This window comes from Oratosquilla oratoria, chromosome 3 (assembly GCF_046742065.1).
Source record: "Oratosquilla oratoria isolate Oo_2021 chromosome 3, ASM4674206v1, whole genome shotgun sequence".
Classification (NCBI taxonomy): domain Eukaryota; kingdom Metazoa; phylum Arthropoda; class Malacostraca; order Stomatopoda; family Squillidae; genus Oratosquilla; species Oratosquilla oratoria.
In genome coordinates this window covers 71,338,309-71,360,179 of record NC_134779.1, presented here as the reverse complement: position 1 = coordinate 71,360,179, position 21,871 = coordinate 71,338,309, and the positions used below count along the sequence as shown (strand labels likewise).

At 38.9% G+C, this 21,871-nt stretch overlaps 1 protein-coding gene across 2 annotated transcripts in view; it reads right to left on the bottom strand.

Moving 5' to 3' along the window:
- LOC143023841 (peroxidase-like) overlaps nucleotides 1-21,871 on the bottom strand; it is a 724,944-nt gene that overhangs the window by 163,083 nt on the left and 539,990 nt on the right. For both annotated transcript variants that reach the window (XM_076182490.1, XM_076182481.1), the window contains exon 14: nucleotides 5,501-5,635. In XM_076182490.1, coding sequence (XP_076038605.1) covers nucleotides 5,501-5,635 — 135 coding nt within the window. The remainder of the gene's footprint in view (nucleotides 1-5,500; nucleotides 5,636-21,871) is intronic.

The following is a 21,871-nucleotide window of genomic DNA, read 5'->3' as shown; positions in this document are numbered from 1 at the left end:
TTTTATTTTCTTTCCATGTCCTCTTGTGTTTCTTTTGTCCCAGTTAAGTAAGTTCTCACTATCGAGTACCTCTGTGCCTTTCATGATTCTGTAGATGGTCAATAGGTCACCTCTCTCTCTTCTTTGCTCCAGTGTCGGTAACTCCAGTTTAGCCAATCTCTCTTTGTATGATAGGTTTGCAAGTGCAGGTGCCATTTTTGTAGCTGCTCTTTGGATTCTTTCTATTTTCTTTATATTCTTTTTGGTACTGGGGGACCACAATGTCGCTGCATACTCTAATCTAGGCCTTATCAATGTAACCAATATTTTTTTCATCATGTCTTCGTCCAAGTATGTAAACGCCACTTTTATTGATCTTAGCAAATTGTAAGTCTCCCCGACAATTTTGTTAATCTGTATATCATAGGACAAGTCGTTCGTGATAATTACTCCCAAATCTTTTTCGGATCCTACTTTCTTTACTTCTTTGGTTCCAATTGTATATTTTCCTGATATTCTGTTTTTGCTTTTTCCAAACTCCATTATGCTACACTTCTTAGTATTAAAGTCCACTTCCCATTTCTGACTCCAGTTCCATACCCTATTTAGGTCTTCTTGCAGTGCTTCACAGTCCTCATCAGTTTCTATTTTCCTTAGCAGTTTGGCGTCATCGGCAAAGAAGCTCATGTAGCAGTTCACGTCCTCATCCATGTCATTCATATAGATAGCAAACATTATTGGTGCCAGCACAGATCCTTGCGGTACTCCACTGATCACCTCTTTCCAGTCTGAATATTTTTCTCTGAGCACTACTCTCATCTTTCTACCAGTCAGAAAGTCCTCTATCCATTTTAGTAGGTTTCCCTGTATTCCTCCTATGTGTTCCAGTTTTTTTAGTAGTTTTCTGTGTGGTACTTTGTCAAAGGCTTTTTGCAAGTCTAGGAATGCACAATCAGCCCATCCATTTCTTTCTTGCACTATGTCTATTAGTCTTGAGTAAAAGCATATTAAGTTTGTGGAGCATGATCTTCCTTGTCTGAATCCGAATTGTCTTGGGTTTAATATGTCATTGTCTTCCAGATGTTTTACCCATCTATTCTTGATTATTTTCTCACAAATTTTGGCAATGGTGCTTGTTAGTGATACTGGCCTATAGTTGGTGGGTTCTTCTTTGTTTCCTCCTTTGTGTATTGGTACAATGTTAGCGTTTTTCCAGTCCTCGGGTATCTTTCCTTCTTTGAGTGAGCTGTTTATTAAGATGTGTATTTTGTCTGTTAGTTCTTCTTTGCACTCCTTTAGAATCCAATTTGCAATACCGTCCGGGCCATGTGATTTTCTGACATCCAGCCTTGATAAATGTTCTGATATTTCCTTTAGTGATGCTGTAAACTCATTCATGAGGGGAGATTTCTTGTTTTTGTCTATGTCACAATTCGGTATTTTCTCTCTGGTGAAAACAGATTTAAAGTGATTGTTCATGACTTCGGCCATCTCTAAATCTTCTGTGTATTCTATGTTTCCTTGGCATAGTTTCACCAATTCCTGTTTGTTTTTAAGTTTACCATTCACATACCGATAGAATAGTTTGGGTTGCTCTTTGCATTTGTCTATAATATCCTTCTCATGGTTCCTTTTCTCCTCTCTTCTCACATTAACATACTCATTTCTATAGTTAACATAAATTTGCCATTTGCTTTGTTTTTTGTCTTTTCTCCACTTTTTCCAAGCTTTGTCCCTTCTGTCTTTTGCCTCACTGCATCTTTTGTTGAACCAACATTTAATGTACTCTCTCTCTCGCTTTTGTCTTGGTACATGCCTGTTTACCCCTTCATTGTAGTTTTCCATCAATATATTCCATTTCTCTTCCACTGCTGTTTCTTCCCTGTAAAATATTTCCCAGTTTGCATTCCGGAAGAATGTCTTTAGTTTTGTAAAGTCTGTTTTGTTGTACCTCAGTCTTCCTTTCCTATGCTTTTCGTTCCTCTCTATGTCTATTTCTTCCTTTAGTATAGTTTCGATGAGTACATGGTCACTCTTTCCAATTGGTGTCTCATACTGGACTTTATGCACTATTTCAGGCTCTGTTGTAAATATTAGATCTAGTTTCGATGGCTCTTCATTATTTCTGTACCTTGTGTTTTCATGGACCCATTGGGTCATTGTGTACTCCATGGTCATATCTAGCAGTACATTGCCCCACGAGTCATCTCCTCCTTGCACTGTCATGCTGTCCCAACAAATTTCTTTGCAATTGAAGTCCCCCATAACTACCAGATTACCCTTACCCATTAGTATCTCATTGAGTGATTTTCTTGTGTCATCTAGCATTTTTTTATGTTCAATTTCTTTCCAAGCGCTTGTTTTTGGAGGCACATAAGTCACCACAAACTTTCTACTTTTCATATTCTTGCCTTCGACTTTTATCATGATCAATTCAGCATTACCTTTGCCCTCTGCAATTTTTGTCACCTTTAGGTCTTTCTTGGCCAAGAACATGATTCCCCCTCCCTGTTTCTTGTCCCTGTTTTTTATCCAGTAGTTGTATAAACCTTGTCCGATAACAGTGGATGGTATTTCACCTCTTAGTTTAGTCTCTACAATTCCCATTATGTCTGGTTTTGCTTCTAACAGATAATCATTGAGTTCGTTCAGTCCCGAAATTAGTCCGTCAATGTTGGTATAGGCCACTTTTAATTTTCTTCCTTCTCCCTGGTTTCTTCTTCCCTTGTTTTGTTCGTTTTGAAGCGCCATTGTCTTAATCTCAAGTCTATTACTCTCCACTGGAATTCTTTGCATTCTGTCTCCGATCTTTTCAAGTTTTTTTCCTTTGCTTCTTCTCTTAGCGCCCTTTCTTTTTCTAATTCCTCAGTACTCATTTCTCTTTTTATCCATATCTTATTGTATTTTTCACTCTTTGCCAAGTTACCTACTTTTTCAAATATGTCTTCTACTACCACTTGTGACCTTAGTTTTATCTTTAGAGGTCGATTCCTATCCTTAGTATAGCGACCAATTCTGTAAGTCTCTTCTAAGTCTGTGCCTGAATCACTATCTCCCCCCTGAATTTCATTAAGGATTTCTACTGCTGTCTCTTTTTCTTCTTTTTCTCTCATGTACCTCGCCAATCCTTGTTTTTCTTTAAGCCCATAAACCACAATACATTTCTTCCTATCTACTGTGTCCCTGACCCAATTTGCTTTTTCGTTAATCACTTGAATGATTGTGTCTTTTGCATTATCTTGCATTTGCTGCTTGACTATTTCTTTGAAAGCAATTTCTTTATTTTCAATATTTTCTTTCCACTTTTTAATTTCCTGGATACTGTCCCCACCTAAGTTTTCTTCGATCTTTTGTGTCAATTCTTGGAATTTGTTGTTCACTTCTTGCTTTAGATTTTCGCTATTATTATCATTAGTTTTCTTCTTTTCATTTTCATTCTTCAGTTCATTTATGTCTCTTTTCATTTCTTTAATTTCGTTTGTAAGATCCAAGTTAGCTTTTTTCAGGTCAGAAATTTCGTGGTTAGTCTTAGATAAACAATCAATTAAACCAATTACCTCTTTTCTTAAGTCCATGATTTCATTTTCCCACCGAGTCCTATTTTTGCTCATCTCTCTCTCTATCTCTAATAATCTACTTAAGTTCTTTCTTTCGTACTTACCAAACCCTAAGAATTCATTGTCGTAACACGCGGCGCTTTGTTTATTGTTTACATCGCGTTTCAGTGGATTGCCTCCAGATGGCTCTGATTTTTAAGTGCTTAATACCTCTTCAAAATTTGTACAGATTTATCTGGTAGACCCTGTAGAAATGGCTAGAATTATAAACAAACCTTTCAAATCAGTATTCACAATTGAAAGTTCACAAAACTGTGAGGAAATAGAGAAAGATACCCCTCAATGAAGGAAATAGCTGTGACACAAAAGGAAATCCGAGACCAAATAAAAAACCTTGATATCAGAAAATCTCAGTCTGGATGGAATTGCAAATTGGATATTAAAAGAATGCACGGATGAGTTGACAGACAAAATATACAAGATAATTAAATACTCATTCAAAGAAGGAAAGGCACCACATGACTGGAAAAATGCAAATATTGTACCAATATATACAGGAGGGAACAAGGAAAATCCAACCAACTACAGACTGGTCTCCCTTACAAGCACAATAGCAAAAATATGTGAAAAATTATCAAAAGTAGATGGGTTAAACATCTGGAAGAAAATATACTGAATCCAACACAATTTGGATTTAGACAAGGAAGATCATGTACAACAAACTTGATCTGCTTCTACTCAAGACTAATAGAATTAATACAAGAAAGGGATGGAATGGAAAATTATTGGAATGGATGGAAGACTTCTTGACTGGGAGGAAAATGAGGGTAGTAATTAAAGATAAATACTCGACCTGGGAAGAAAGGATAAGTGATGTCCCGCAAGGTTTGGTATTGGCTCCAACCATGTTTGCCATATATATAAATGACATGGATGAAGGCATAGAATATTATATGAACTTCTTCGCAGATGATGCAAAAATATTAAAGAAAGGAAGTACAGAGGAAGACTGTGAATCACTACAGAAAGACCTAGATAAAATCTAAAATGGAGTCAAAAGTGGAAAGAGAACTTTAACATTAAGAAGTGCAGTATAATGGAATTTGGAAAAGTAAAGATAGAATATCAAGAAATTATAAAATTGGTGAAGTAAAAAATGTGAGCTCAGAGAGGGACCTAGGAGTAATAATCAGCAACGACATGTCACCAGAAAAACCTTCATCCTATTAAGGTCAATGAAAGTGGCATTTTACTATTTGGATGAGGAAATGATCAAGAAAATATTAGTTACACTGATAAGACCAAAATCGGAGTATGCTGCAACACTATGGCCACCTAGTACTAAAAAGAATATTAAGAAATTAGAAAGAATACAGAGAGCAATGACAAAGATGGCACCAACACTCTCCAAATTGATATACAAAGATTGTCCAAATTGGATCTACCAACTCTGGAACAAAGAAGAGAAAGAAGAGATCTACTGACTATTTATAGATTCATGAAAGGAAAGGAAATCCTAGAGATGATTTATTAAAGTGGGACAATAGAAAAACAAGAGGACATGAAAAGAAACTCAAAAAGGATAATCATAGAAGAGATCTGAAAAAGAATAGCTCCCCACACAGTGTGTGCAAACTCTATTCAAGAATTTAAGAGCAAACTTGATGCTGAAAGATACAAAGACGGGTCACTACAAACATAGCTCCCTTCCCATATAATACAACTAGGTAAATACAGGGGGATCAAAAAGTAGTCAGCACCCCAGTATGCAATTATTGCAGTTAAAAAAATACTACATTTTTCATACTTTCAAATTCTTGTAACAGTATGGGAAAAATTACTTAATCACTTTCTTATGACATCATATGAAAGTTTTATGGTTTTCCATGATTTCATGACTTTTCAAACACCATGCAATGGGAAATTATCTAATTTTCATGAATAATCAAATATATTTACATTACCTATTTGTAGTGCTTTTGGTCCCTGGGGTGGGTGTGAAACCTGGCTTGGGTGTGGTAGTCATGTTTGATGTCACCGTCTCTTTCCATCGGTTCAGTTTGAGCTTAGGGTATGAGGCACACATCCTGAGTTCATTGCTGTAAAGAACAACTGTGGTATTAAAAAAAAAACAGGATTTAAGGAGGGCCACTTCTCCAGCACACTACTCACACACATCACCCAACAAGTGCTGAAGGGATTCAACAAGAAGGCTTTATCATAAGGAATGGTTGTGGTATCATCATAATCAATTGGGACCATAAGCCAGGGAGTGTGTTTTTCACAAAGGATTACAAAGGAAGAGCATGCCGATAAGAGACTTTTTGGTCCATAACTAGATCAGATGCAAAAAAATATATATAATAATGATAGATAAAAATTATAATAATAAATAAAGTAAATAAATAAATAGGTAAAGTTGAATAATAAATAGGCAAAGAGTAAATAATAATAACTTGACAGATAAATAATAATAAATGATAATTAATCAAGGAAATAATAATAAACAGATAAATACATACATACATATACCAAGGCTTTTTCCCCCTTACAAGGGAGGTAGCCAAAAATGAAAAGCCATAAAATCACTTCCACCCATTCCATGCCCGAGTACACTCCACACCCCTCTACCCCCCTCTTATCTTAGCACCTCCTGGATGATGAGTCATCCCTACACCTTGTCCACTGCCCTGGGTCATGAGCAGTGTCGCAAGACACAGCACATCTGCAGCAAGGCCGCTTCATTAAATCGGCGACCCCCCCCTCTCCGTCCCCCCATTGCATAAGAGGAGAAGACGGGGAGAAATCCCTTCGGGCTGCGTCAAATTTTGCTCACACATACTACCTCACTCCCCATCCCCCCACCCATTCCACCTCATGCATCACATCAACCATATCCAACCATTCTCCATTCACCTCTGTCTTCTGTCCTCTCTCGTCCTTCCCCAACAGACATTCCCCTCTTCCCCAAAGCCCCCTTCGACCCAACCATCCACCTCATCCTAGGATGTCCCCTCATGTTCACTCCCTCCACATCTGCCTTCCATACCTCTTTTACTAGTCTTTCTTCACTCATTCTTTCCATGTGTCCAAACCATCCCAATATTCTTTCATCAACCCTATCTCCCAACTCCCTTTCCACCCCTGTTCTCCTCCTCACCTCCTCATTTCTCACTCTATCTAGCCTAGTAACCCCCATCATACTTTTCAGACACCTCATCTCAAACACATTCAAACTCCTTCTCTCTTCCTCTCTTATGTTCCATGTTTCTGCCCCATACAGTGCTGTTGGCACAATCACTCCTTCATATAGTCTCCTTTTAACATCCATTCCCAAATGTCTATTCCTCATTACACTCTTTAATCCACCAAGGCATTTACTCGCTTCTCTCAATCTACATTCTACCTCCACCTTCACTCCACCTTTTCCTACCACATTTCCACCCCATCCATGTATAAGTTGAACAGCCAGGGCGACATAACGCATCCTTGACGAAGTCCCACCTTTACCTCGAACCACTCACTCTCTCCATTTCCAATCCTGACACAAGCTCTACTACTCTCATAAAAACTCTTGACAGCTCCGAGAAGCTTTCCACCTATCCCATATATCTGCATAACCTCCCACAGTGCCTTTCTGTCTACCCTATTGTAAGCCTTTTCCAGATCCATAAAAGCCCAAAAAACATCCTTCCCCTTTCCTATAGCTTTCTCACATATCTATCTTACCACAAAGATATGATCTACACAACCTCTACCCGTTCTAAAACCACACTGTTCCTCATTAATTACTCCCTCTGTTCCTCTCATAATCCTCTCAATCAAGATCCTCCCATAAGCCTTCCCAACTACACTTAACAAGCTAATCCCTCTGAAACTACTACATTCACACTTGTCCCCTTTCCCCTTGTAAAAAGGAACTATAAATAATACATACATACATACATATACCAAGGCTTTTTCCCCCTTCCAAGGGAGGTAGCCAAAAAGGGAAAGGCATAAAAACACTCCCACCCATTTCATCCCCAAATACACTCCACACCCCTCCCACCCTTCCTCTCATCTGAGCACCTCCCGGATGACGGGTCATCCCTGCACCCCGCCCACCGCCCTGGGTCAGAAGCAGTGTCGCAAGACACAGTACATCCACAGCAAGGCCGCTTCATTTAATCGGCGACCCCCCCTCTCCGTCCCCCTTTGCATATAAGGAGAGGACGGGGAGAAATCCCTTCGGGCTGCGTCAAAATTTACTCACACATATACTACCCCACCCCCCACCCCCCCGCCCATTCCTCCTCATGCAGTCACAACATCATCCATATACAACCATTCTCCACTCACCTCTGTCTTCCGTCCTCTCCCTTCCTTCTTCAACAGACATTCCCCTCTTCCCCAAAGCCCCCTTCACCCCATCCATCCACCTTATCCTAGGACGTCCCCTCATGTTCACTCCCTCCACATCTGCCTTCCATACCTCTTTTACTAGTCTTTCTTCACTCATTCTTTCCATGTGTCCAAACCATCCTAATATTCTTTCATCAACCCTCTCTCCCAAATCCTTTTTCACCCCTGTTCTCCTCCTCACCTCCTCATTTCTCACTCTATCTAGCCTAGTAACCCCCGCCATACTTCTCAGACACCTCATCTCAAACACATTCAAACTCCTTCTCTCTTCTTCTCTTATGTTCCACGTTTCTGCCCCATACAGTGCTGTTGGCACAATCACTCCTTCATACAGTCTCCTCTTCGCATCCATTCCCAAATGTCTATTTCTCATTACACTCTTCAATCCACCAAGGCATTTACTCGCTTCTCTCAATCTACATTCTACCTCCACCTTCACTCCACCTTTTCCTGCTACACTTGCACCCAAGTATCTAAAACTATCCACTTCCTCCAGTCACTCTCCCTTAATATTCACTTCCAGTCTACTGCCACTTTCACCCCTTGTACATCTCATCACCTTACTTTTACCCACATTTATCTTTAGCTTTCTTCTATCACATACTCTCCCAAACTCTGCCACCAGCTTCCTCAATCCCTCCTCTGACCCTGCCACAAGCGCAGTGTCGTCCGCAAACAACAGCTGGCTCACCTCCCACTTTTCTCCATTTTCTTTAACCATCTCCAATCCCTGACTCACTACCCTAGCATTCACCTCTCGCACCACCCCATCCATGTATAAGTTGAACAGCCAGGGCGACATAACGCATCCTTGACGAAGTCCCACCTTTACTTCAAACCACTCACTCTCTCCATTTCCAATCCTAACACATGCTCTACTACTCACATAAAAACTCTTGACAGCTCCCAAAAGCTTTCCTCCTATCCCATAAATCTGCATAACCTCCCACAGTGCCTTTCTGTCTACCCTATCATAAGCCTTTTCCAGATCCATAAAAGCCCAAAAAACATCCTTCCCCTTTCCTATAGCTTTCTCACATATCTGTCTTACCACAAAGATCTGATCTACACAACCTCTACCCGTCCTAAAACCACACTGTTCCTCACCAATTACTCATTTCTGTTCCTCTCCTAATCCTCTCAATTAAGATTCTCCCATAAGCCTTCCCTACTACACTCAACAGGCTAATCCCTCTGAAATTACTACATTCACACTTGTCCCCTTTTCCCTTGTAAAGAGGAACTATACAGGCACTACTCCAGTCCTCCGGTACTCTACCCTCTCTCCAGCAAACATTAAATAATCTCGCCAACCAGTCCACCATCACTGAACCTCCCTTTTTCAGACATTCTGCATGACATCCATCCAGACCAGGTGCCTTACCTGCTTTCATCATCTTTACAACTGCCTTCACCTCATCCTTCCTTATTTCTCCTCCATTCTCCTCACTCATCACTCTCGTTTTCTTCATATTTCCCACTGCAGCTATCTTTCCTTCCCTATCCTCCTTCACATTCAGCAACTCCCTAAAATATTCTGCCCATCTTCCCCTCACTGCCATCTCTTCCATTATCAACTCTTCATCTGTACCTTTTACCTTTTCTTCCCTACTTGATTCGCCTCCTCTTCCTCTCTTAATTTCTTTCCAAAACATCTTTTTATTACTTTCAAAATTTTCTGTCATACTCCTACCCCATTTCACATCTGCTCTCCTCTTTGCCTCCTTTACCTTTTGCTTTACTTCTCTTTTCTTTTCTTTGTACGTCTCATATGACTCCCCTGTCCTCTTTTGTAACCAATCTGTGAAAGCTCGCTTCTTCTCTTCTACAACCTTCTTTGTTTCCTCATCCCACCATTCACTACCCTTTCTTCTATTTCCCCCTGTCCTTCTTGTTCCACACACCATCCTTGCACACTTTAAGACTCCCTCCTTGAACCATCCCCATTCCTCCTCCACACCCATCTCTGCTCTATCCTTTACTCCCTCCCACTCCTCCTTCAGCTTCTTTTCGTACTCCTTCTCCTTTTCCTTTTCATTCAAGGAGTTCACTCTAAGAACCTTCCTACCTTTTGTCCCTTTCCTCCTTCTCCATCTATCCTCCACTCTCAACTTACCTTCCACCAAAAAATGATCTGATATTCCCCCACCCTCTCCCCTTAGCACATGTACATCCTTAACTCTTCCTATCATAATCCTATTTACCACTACATAATCCATTAGCGCTCTATCTACCACCCTTCCCTCCACCACCCTCTCCCATGTGTACTTATGCTTGACTTTCTTCCGAAACACTGTATTTGCTATCATCAACTCTCTTTCTAGACACATTTCCACCATCAACTCTCCACTACGATTCTTTCCTGGAACTCCACACTTCCCAACCACTCCATCGATTGGACCATTTCCCACTCTAGCATTAAGGTCTCCCAGTACTATTACATTGACATTTCTTCCTAAACCCTCTATGCACTCATTTAAATCTATCCAAAAGGCCTCCCTTTCTTCCATGCTCTTCTCACTGCCCGGCCCATATGCACTTACAAAGACCCACATCTCCTTTCCCAGTTTCACCTTCATCCACATTATCCTTGAGGAAACCTCCTTCCACTCCACTACCCCTTTACCTATCTCCTCACTTACTAGAATAGCCACCCCTTCCCTCCCTCGCCCTCTCTTCACTCCTATAAATAATAATAAATAAATAAGCAGATAAAGAGGAACTATAAATAAACAGATAAATAATAACAAATAAATGATATAGAATAAATGGCAGGCATTGCAGCATCTTACTTAGGTGTTTGTCTAAACAAATCTTAAAGCTTTGAACTGAACTACATTGCACTGCCTCTGCAGGAAGTTTATTCCATTCATTAACTACATGGTTGGTGAAGCTGTTTCTACCCACTTCCAAATTAAAGCTATTTCCTGACAGTTTGAGACCATTATTTCTCATTGGATTCTCATTCAGTGTAAAAATTTTGTCACTTTTGATGTTGTTAATTCCCTTTAAATTTAAAGACCTGTATCAAGTCACCTCTGAGTCTATGCTTTTTTAGGAAAAACAGATTCATATGTATTAGTCAATTTTTGTATGATTTATTTTTGATATTTGGAATCTGTTTTGTGGCTTGCCATTGCACTTTTTCTAATCTGTCAATGTCTTTGAGATTCAGTGACCATACAGAAACAGCATATTCCAAATGTGGACAAACTAACAATTTATATGGTTTGTTGATGAGAGATGGAGTTTTGAAGTCAAAAGATCACACAATCAGTCCTAGAATCTTATTTGCTTTCTCAGAGGCTGAAAGACACTGCTTGGATGATTTGAGATTGTTACTGATAATTACTCTGAGATCCTTTTCACTATCCACTTTTGTTAACAAATTTCCAAATAACCTATAATCGTACTTACTGCTATTTTTTCCTATGTATTTACCTAGTTGTATCTTACAGGAAGGGGAACTATGCTCATGGTGTCCCATCTTCATATCACATTTTATTTAGACTTTTTAAATTCATATATTGTTTTTGCACACACCACTTGTTCTTTTTCAGATCTCTTCTATAACTGTCTTGATTTTCATTCCATGTCCTCTTGTACTTCTATCATCCCATTTTATTAGATTCTCTCTATCAATAGTTTCAATGCCTTTCATGATTCTATAAATAGTTATCAAATCTCCTCTCTCTCTTCTTTGCTCTAGTGTCTGTAGCTCAAGTTTTGCTAGTCTCTCTTCATATGATAGTTTTGAGAGTGGTGCTAATTTTGTAATTGCTCTTTGTATTCTTTCAAGTTTTGTTATACATTTTTTTGTATTTGGTGACCACATCGTTGCTGCATATTCCACTCTTGGTCTTATCAAAGTGATTAGTATTTTCTTCACCATTTCTTCATCCAGGTATGTAAATGCCACTTTGATTGTTCTTATTAAATTATATTGCATAACCTATCATTTGTGTTAAATTTCATTAGCCACTTTTCAGACCATTGCTGTAGTTTATCTAAATCTCCTTGAATATCTAATTGGTTTAAGTGATCATTTGCCATTCCACACAGTTTTGTATCATCAGCAAATTTGGAGACAATAGATTTCAGTCCTTGTTCTATATCATTTATATATACTATAAATAGAAGTGGCCCAAGAACAGAACCCTGAGGAACTCCACTTGTAACATCTATCCATCTAGAAGTTTTTCCATTTAAAACAACTCTCTGTTTTTGAACATTCAACCAATTACTAGTCCAATTTTATAAGCTTTCACTTATTCCATGTGAAGCTAATTTAGTAAGTAGTTTTTTGTGAGGGACAGTATCAAAAGCTTTTGCAAAGTCTAGATATATTACATCTATATTGTTTCTTTTGTCATAATTCAAGATGACTGTGTTGTAGAATTTGAGTAAGTCACGCAAGAATGTTTCCATTTGAATCCATGCTGGCTATCATTTATCAAACAGTTGCTTTCTAAATGCTGTTTGATAGCATCTATGATGATAGTTTACATCATTTTTCCTATGACTTAAGTCAAACTTATAGGGCTATAGTTATTTGGTTTCTTTTTGTTACCTTTTTTTAATATGGGAGTAACATTAGCTAGCTTCCATTCTTTTGGGGTATCTCTGCATATGATGGATTTCTTAAAAATAATTTCTAATGGAACAACAATCTCATTTTTCATCAGGCCCAGGTGTTTTATTAAATTTGACTTTTTCTATACACCTTTTAATTTTTTCTTTTATTATATTCACCATTGTAAGTTCACCCAAGACTTTTTACAGGTTTCAGTTTGGGGTTCACTTTGAGGTGTTTTGTTTATGAATACTGAGCTAAAATAATTGTTTGAAATATCACACATTCCTTCATTTGAATATTCAAATTAACCGTCAGCAGATAATAGTGGGCCAATGTGATTCAATAACCTTTTTGTCTCTAATGTAACTATAGAATTCTTTGGGATTCTCTTTGGATTTATCAGCGATATTAATTTTATATTGTCGTTTTCTTTTCTTTTTTTTCATTGTCTTTTTCAAATCTCTGTATCATCATATAACTTTGATAGTCATTAGGTGCACCTTGAGATGCAACTAAAAAAAAAAAACACGCTTTTTTTATATAATTTTTTTTTTTTTTTTTTTAATTTTTTTATACATTTTGTTTTAAAATAACTCAGCAAGCAAAAGAACCATATCACAATAATTTTTCTATGTTAGGTTATCAAATAAATCAGTATACCCCTCACTTAAAGTTTTCTATGGTGTTAGGGCACTTCCATTTTCCTGCGTTCTCTCTCCTCTGCAACATATATTAATCGTATTACTTGTCAAATAAGAGTGATAGATGTCATTAGTAAGTCAAGAAAAATGGATAAACTTGTGAAAGAAGAAAATTTAGTGTGTATTTCCATATCTTCACAATATCATTATCGCTGGCCATACTCAAGAAAAACATGATTGTAATATACAACACTTTCTTAAAAGTCATCAATATTAGAAACTTAACCCTTAATGCTTCTAAGACTGTGTGCTCCATTAATATCCTTGGTTACTGTGTAGGAAACGGGCTGTATAGCCTGATCTTGAGAGGCTTCATCCACTACAGGAACTCCCACCCCACATGAGTCAGGGATCTTTGAAGAGAGCCATGTGTGTTTGCTTACTATGCCAAATGGATACAGTTTTTCAACCAAGGTTCAACCATTAACAAATGCAAAAAAAATTCCTTTAGATAAAGAAGTTCTACAGGCTTTCAATCTGCTTAAGTTAGAACTTGAAAGAACATTATACTCAGTGGATGAAAACTTGCTTTTGAAGTCAAATGTGATGCTTCTGAAGTAGCTATCTCAGCTGTAATTAACCAGAGTGGGAGACAAGTGGCTTTCATGTCTAGGACTATACAAGGAAGTGAAATACGTTATCACATTATAGAAAAAGAGGCCCTAGCCACAATTGAAGCTGTCCATAAATGGAGTCACTTCCCTGCTAACAACATTTTGATCTTATTACTGACCAGCGTTCTGTAGCCTTCATGTTCGACAACCAGAAACACACCAAGATCAAGAATATCAAGATCCAAGAGTGGCAGATGGAGCTCTTTGCCTTCAGTTATACAGTACATCATCACCCTGGTAAAGAGAATGTGGTTCCTGATGCCTTCTCTTGAGCCTTCTGTTGATCTATTGTCTCCACATCATCTACTTTTGCTGAACTACATGAGGGTCTGTCACTCAGGAGTGACTCACCTGCTGCACTTCGTGAGATCTAAGAACCTTCCCTTTTCTGCTGAGGATGTCAGGAAGGTTTGTGCAGAGATAAAGCTGAGGTTCTATAGACCTCAAGAAAGAAAACTCACTAAGGCAACTCAACCTATGGAGAGGCTAAGCATTGGCAGGACCTCTTCCAACTGCCTCACGTAACCCCTATATACTTACTCTTGTAGATAAATATTCCCATTTTCCTTTTACTTTTCCATGTCCCAATATGAATATGACAACTGTAATCATATACCTGGAATAAATATTTTGTCTAGGTGGGATGCCTAATTATATTCATTCTAATCTAGGAATCTTATTCATCTCTAAGGATCTCAAAACCTATCTCACACAAAAAGGGGTTGCTATGAGTGAAACTACTCCATATCACCAGATTGGCAATGGACAAGTGGAACGGCTCAACAGTATTATATGGAAGGCAATCCAGCTGGCCCTCAAGTTGCAGAATCTCCTGACCAGCACTGGGAATTGGTACTTACTGATGTGCTACACTTTCTTAGAGTGTAGAGGAAAGGGAGGCTTTTTGGGTAGATATAAATGAGTGCATAGAGGGATTAGGGAGAAATGTCAATGTAGTTGTATTGGGAGACCTTTGTGCTTGGGTAGGAAACAAACCAATAGACAGAGTGATTGGGAAGTATTGAGTTCCAGGTAAAAAATTGCAGTAGAGAATTGATAGTGGAGATGTGTCTTGAAAGAGAGAATAGATGATAGCAAGATGGCAGATAGAGTGTTAATGGACTATATAGTGGTGACCAGGAGTATGATAGGAAGAGTTAAGGATGTACATGTTCTAAGTTGAGAGAGTGGAAGAATATCAGATCATTTTCTGGTGGAAGGTAAATTGAGAGAGGAGAATAGGTGGAGAAAGAGGAAAAGGGCAGAAAGTAAGGAGGTACTTAGAGTAAACTGCTTAAATGAGAAAGAAAAGGAGAATAAGTATAAGAAGAAGCTGAGAGAGGAGTGGGAGGGAGTGAAGGATAGAGTAGAGCTAGGAGAGGAGGAGGAGTAAGGATGGCTCAAGGAGGGAGTCATGAGATGTGCAAAGATGGTGTGTGGAACAAGGAGGATGTGAGGAAATAGAAGGAAGGGTAGTGAGTGGTGGGATGAGGAAGCAAAGAAGGGTGTAGAAGAGAAGAGGCATTCATTCATAGATTAGCTACAAATTAGGATGAGGGAATCATATGAGAGGTACAAAGTAAAGAGAAGGAAAGTTAAGCATAAGATAAAGGAAGCAAAGAGGAGAGCATATGTGAAATGGGGTAAGAGTTTGACAGAAAAATTTGAAATAAAAAGATGTTTTGGAAGGAAATTAAAAGAGGAAGAGGAGGCGAATCAAGTGGAGAAGAAAAGGTAAAAGGTGCAGATGGAGAGATGATAATGGAAGAGAAGGCAGTGAGAGGAAGGTGGTCAGAGTATTTTAGGGAGTTGCTAAATGTAAAGGAGGATAGGGAGGGAAAGGTAGTTGCAGTGGGAAGTGCTAGGAAAATGAGAGTGATGAGTGAGGAAAATGGAGGAGAAATAGGGAAAGATGAAGTGAAAGCAGCTGTTAAGATGATGAGAGCAAGTAAAGCACCTGGGTTGGATGGATGCCATGAAGAATATCTGAAGAAAGGAGGAACAGTTAAAGTGGACTGGCTTGTGATGTTATTTAATGATTGTTTAAGAGAATGTAGAGTGCCAGAGGACTGGAGGAGTGCCTGTATAGTTCCACTTTACAAAGGAAAGGGGGACAAGTGTGAGTGTAGTAGTTTCAGAGGGATCAGCTTGTTGAGTGTAGTTGGGAAGGCTTATGGGAGGGTCTTGATTGAGATGATTAGAAGAGGAACAGAGGGAGTAATTGGTGAGGAACAGTGTGGGTTTCAGGATAGGTAGGGGTTGTGTGGATCAGATTTTTGTGGTAAGACAGATATGTGAGAAAGCTATAGGAAAAGGTAAGGATGTGTTTTGGGCTTTTATGGATCTGGAAAAGGCTTACGACAGGGTAGACAGGAAGGCACTGTGGGAGGTTATGCAGATATGGGATAGGAGGAAAGCTGTTGAGAGTGGTCAAAAGTTTTTATGAGAGTAGTAGAGCTCGTGTTAGGATTAGAAATGGATAGAGTGAATGGTTTGAGGTAAAGGTGGGACTTCGTCAGGGATGTGTTATGTTGCCCTGGCTGTTCAATCTTTACATGGATGGGGTGGTGTGAGAGGTGAATGCAAAGGTAGTGGGTTAGGGGTTGGAGATGGTTAAAGAAAATGGGGAAAAGTGAGAGGTGAGCCAGTTGTTGTTTGCTGATGACACTGTGCTTGTAGCAGGATCAGAGGAGGGATTGAAGAAGTTAGTGACAGAGTTTGAGAAGGTGTGTGAAAGAAGGAAGCTGAAGATAAATGTGAGCAAAAGTAAAACGATGAGATGTACAAGGGGAGAGAGTGACAGCAGGATGGAAGTGAGCATTAAGGGTGATATAATAGAGGAAGTGGGTAGTTTTAGATACTTGGGTGTGAATGTGGCAGGAAAGGGAGGAGTGGGGGTGGAGATAGAATGTAGATTGAGAGAAGTGAGTAAATGCCTTGGTGGATTAAAAAGTGTAATGATAAATAGACATCTGCCCCATACAGCATTGTGTGGGGCAGAAACATGGAACATAAGAGAGGAAAAGAGAAGGAGTTTGAATGTGTTTGAGATGAGGTGTCTGAGAAGTATGATAGGGGTTACTAGGCCAGATAGAGTGAGAAATGAGGAGCTGAGGAGGAGAATGGGTAGAAAGGGAGCTGGGAGATAGGTTTGATGAAAAAGTATTAGGATGGTTTGGACACATGGAAAGAATGAGTGAAGAAAGATTAGTAAAAGAGGTGTGGAAGGCAGAGGTGGAAGGAGTGAATATGAGGGGGCGTCCTAGGATGAGATGGATAGCTGGGAAGAAAGGGCCATTACAAAAGAGAGGAATGTCTGTTGAGGAAGGATGGGAGAGGACAGAATAAGGGTGAATGGAGAAAGTTTGTGTATGGATGATGCTGTGATGCATGAGGAGGAGTGGGTGGGGGATGATGGGGGGTGAGGAAGTATGTATGAGAAAAAATCTGACGCAGCCCAAAGGGATTTCTCCATGAGGGGACACAGAGGGGGGGTCACTGAGTTTATGAAGTGGCCTTGCTGTGGATGTGCTGTGTCTTGCGACACCGCTTCTGACCCAGGACAGTGGACAGGATGTAGGGATGACCCGTCATCCAGGAAGTGCCAAGATAAGAGGGAGGGAGGAGGGTGGAGGGGAGTGGAATATATTGGGAATGGAATGGGTGGGAGTGGTTTCTATGCCTTTTTCTTTTTGGCCGAACCCCCCCCTCCCCCGTGTAAGGGGGAGAAAGCCTTTTACCTAGTTGTATTTTGCGGGAAGGGGAGCTATGTTCGTGGTGTCCTGCCTTTGTATCTTGCAGTGTCTAGTTTGCTTTTAAACTCATGAATGGTTTTTGTGCATACTATTTCATTATCTAGTTTGTTCCAAGTGTCCAATACTCTATGTGAAAAACTGTTTTTCTTCAGTTCTTTTCTATAGCTATGTTTTTTATTTTCTTTCCATGTCCTCTTGTGTTTCTCTTGTCCCAGTTTAGTAAGTCCTCTCTATCAAGTATCTCTGTGCCTTTCATGATTCTGTAGATGGTCAGTAGGTCACCTCTCTCTCTTCTTTGCTCCAGTGTCGGTAACTCCAGTTTAGCCAATCTCTCCTCATATGATAGGTTTGCAAGTGCAGGTGCCATTTTTGTTGCTGCTTTCTGGATTCTTTCTATTTTCTTTATATTATTTTTGATACTGGGGGACCACAATGTCGCCGCATACTCTAGTCTAGGCCTTATCAATGTAACCAATATTTTTTTTACCATGTCTTTGTCCAAATATGCAAATACTACTTTTATTGATCTTAGCAAGTTGTAAGTCTCTCCAACAATTTTGTTAATCTGTTTATCACAGAACAAGTCATTTGTGATAATTACCCCAAAATCTTTTTCGGATCCTACCTTCTCTACTTCCTTGGTTCCAATTGTATATTTTTCTGATATTCTGTTTTTGCTTTTTCCAAACTCCATTATGCTACACTTCTTAGTATTAAAGTCCACTTCCCATTTTTGACTCCAGTTCCATACCTTGTTCAGGTCTTCCTGCAGTGATTCACAATCCTTATCAGTTTCTACTTTCCTTAACAGTTTGGCATCTTCTGCAAAGAAGCTCATGTAACAATTCATGTCCTCGTCCATGTCATTCATATAGATAGCAAACATTATTGGTGCCAGTACAGATCCTTGCGGTACTCCACTGACCACCTCTTTCAAGTCTGAATACTTTTCTCTGAGCATTACTCTCATCTTTCAACCCATCAGGAAGTCCTCCATCCATTTTTGTAGGTTCCCTTGTATTCCTCCTATGTGTTCCAGTTTTTTTTTAGTAATTTTCTGTGTCGTACTTTGTCAAAAGCTTTTTGCAAGTCTAGGAATGCCCAATCAGCCCATCAATTTCTTTCTTGCACTATGTCTATTAGTCTTGAGTAAAAGCATATTAAGTTTGTGGTGCATGATCTTCCTTGCCTGAACCCATATTGTCTTGGGTTTATTATGTTGTTGTCTTCCAGATGTTTTACCAATCTATTCTTGATTATTTTCTCACAAATTTTGGCTATAGTGCTTGTTAGTGATAATGGCCTATAGTTGGTGGGTTCTTCCTTGCTTCCTCTTTTATATATTGGTACAATGTTAGCATTTTTCCAGTCCTTAGGTATCTTTCCTTCTTTGAGTGAGCTATTTACCATGATGTGTATTTTGTCCATTAGTTCTTCCTTGCATTCCTTTAGAATCCAATTTGCAATATCATCCGGGCCATGTGATTTTCTGACGTCCAGTTTTGATAGGTGTTCTGATATTTCTCTTTGTGATGTTGTAAACTCACCCATGTTGGGAGATTGCTTGTTATTATCTTTGTCCCAATTTTGTATTTTCTCTCTGGTGAAGACAGATTTAAAGTGGTTGTTCATGACTTCGGCCATCTCTAATTTTTCGGTGTATTGTATATTTCCTTGGCATAGTTTCACCATTTCCTGTTTGGTTTTAAGTTTACCATTCACATATTGATAGAATAGTTTGGGTTGATCTTTGCATTTATCTATAATGTCCTTCTCATGGTTCCTTTTTTCCTCTCTTCTCAACATTAACATACCCATTTCTATAGATTATATAAATTTGCCATTTACTTTGTTTTTTGTCTTTTCTCCACCTTTTCCAAGCTTTGTCCCTTCTGTCTTTTGCCTCACTGCATCTTTTGTTGAACCAACATTTAATGTACTCCCTCTCTCACTTTTGTCTTGGTACATGCCTGTTCACCCCTTCATTGTAATTATCCATCAATATATTCCATTTCTCATCCACTGTTGTCTCTTCCATATAGAATTTTTCCCAGTTTGCATTCTGGAAGAATATCTTTAGTTTTGCAAAGTCTGTTTTGTTGTACATCAACCTTTTTTTCCTATGCTTTTCATTTCTCTCCATGTCTATTTCTTCCTTTAGTACAGTTTCGATGAGTATATGGTCACTCTTTCCAATTGGTGTCTTGTAATGGATTTTGTCCACAATTTCAGGTTCTGTTGTAATTATTAAATCTAGTTTTGATGGCTCTTCATTGTTTCTGTATCTGGTGTTTTCACTGACCCATCGGGTCATTGTGTACTCCATGGTCATGTCTAGCAGTACAATGCCCCACAAGTCATCTCCTCGCACTGTCATGTTATCCCAACAAATTTCTTTGCAATTGAAGTCTCCCATAATTACCAGATTACCCTTACCCATTAGTATCTCATTTAGTGATTTCCTTGTATCCTCTAGCATTTTCGTATGTTCATTCTCTTTCCAAGCATTTGTTTTTTGGGGCACATAGGTCACCACAAACTTTCTACTTTTCATTTTTTTGCCTTCAACTTTTATCATGATCAGTTCAACATTACCTTTGCCCTCTGCAATTTTTGTCACATTTTTGTCTTTCTTGGCCAAGAACATGATTCCTCCTCCCTGTTTCTTGTCCCTGTTTTTTATCCAGTAATTATATAGACCTTGTCCAATATCGATGGATGGTATTTCACCTCTTAGTTTAGTCTCTACGATTCCCATTATGCCTGGTTTTTCTTCTAACAGGTAATCATAGAGTTCGTTCAGACCTGAAATTAATCTGTCAATGTTAGTATAGGCCACTTTTAATTTTCTTCCTCCATTGTTTTTTCTGTCCTTGGTTTTTTCATTTTGATGTGCCATTGTCTCAATCTCATGTCGATTACTCTCCAATGGAATTCTTTGCTTTCTGTCTCCATCTCATCAAGTTTTTTCTTTGCTTCTTCTCTTAGTGACTTTTCTTTTTCTAATTCCTCAGTATTCATTTCTCTTTCTATTCATATCTTATTGTACTTTTCACTCCTTGCCAAGTTGCCTACTTTTTCAAATGTCTTCTATTACCATCTGTGACCTTAATTTTATCTTTAGAGGTCGATTTCTATCCTTAGAATAGCGACCGATTCTATATGTCTTTTCCAGGTCTATGCCTGCTTCTCTATCTCTCCCCTGAATTTCATTTAGGATTTCTACTGCTGTCTCTTTTTCTTCTTTTTCTCTCATGTACCTCGCCAATCCCTGTTTTTCTTTTAGTCCATATACCACAATTCATTTTTTCCTATCTACTGTATCCCTGACCCAATTAGCTTTTTCGTTAATCACTTGGATGATTGTGTCTTTGGCATTATCCTGCATTTGCTGCTTGACTATTTCTTTGAAAGCAATTTCTTTATTTTCAATGTTTTCCTTCCACTTCTTAATTTTCTGGATACTATCCTCACCTAGGTTCTCTTCAATTTTTTGTGTCAATTCTTGTAATTTATTGTTCACCTCCTGCTTAAAATTTTCACTATTGTTATTATCATTAGTTTTCTTCTTTTCGTTATCATTCTTCAGCTCATTTATATCCCTTTTCATTTCTTTAATCTCATTTGTAAGATCTAAGTTGGTTTTTCTTAGGTCAGAAATTGTGTGATTCGCCTGTGCTAAGCAATCTATTAATCCAATGACCTCTTTTCTTAAGTCCATAATTTCATTCTCCCACAGAATCCTATTTTTGCTCACATCTCTATCTCTAATAATCGACTTAGTTCCTGCTTTCATACTTACTAAATCCTGGGAAATCTTTGTCACTATTACACATGTTTGAGTAGCATTTCTTTATATCGCGGTTCGATAGCCTGACGCCAGATGGCTCTGGTTTGTGACTGGCTTTCGAGTCATTGTTTTCATTCATTTTCGCTAATTCCGTGTTAATACAATTGACTAGCACTGCAGAGATATCATTTCGGACACTCACGATCACTCCCCACCCCTACAATACAAACCAGGTTTCCTTTTTCGCCGTATATCCTCTTCTTCTTGGTCCTGCGATGACGACGACGACGGAGGATAGTTTTGGATAGTTTTGGGTGCAAATAGAAAGGGGCATTACAAAAGAGAGGAATGTTGGTGTCATGTCACACCGTGACCATAACGGTGTTGTGCCATATTCATTCCTTGAGCATGACTACATTGTGTTGTGCGACCCCTTGTCATGACCTATAACGCGGACCTAATATGGAGCGGCGTGGGTCCGTCAGTTGGAGGGAC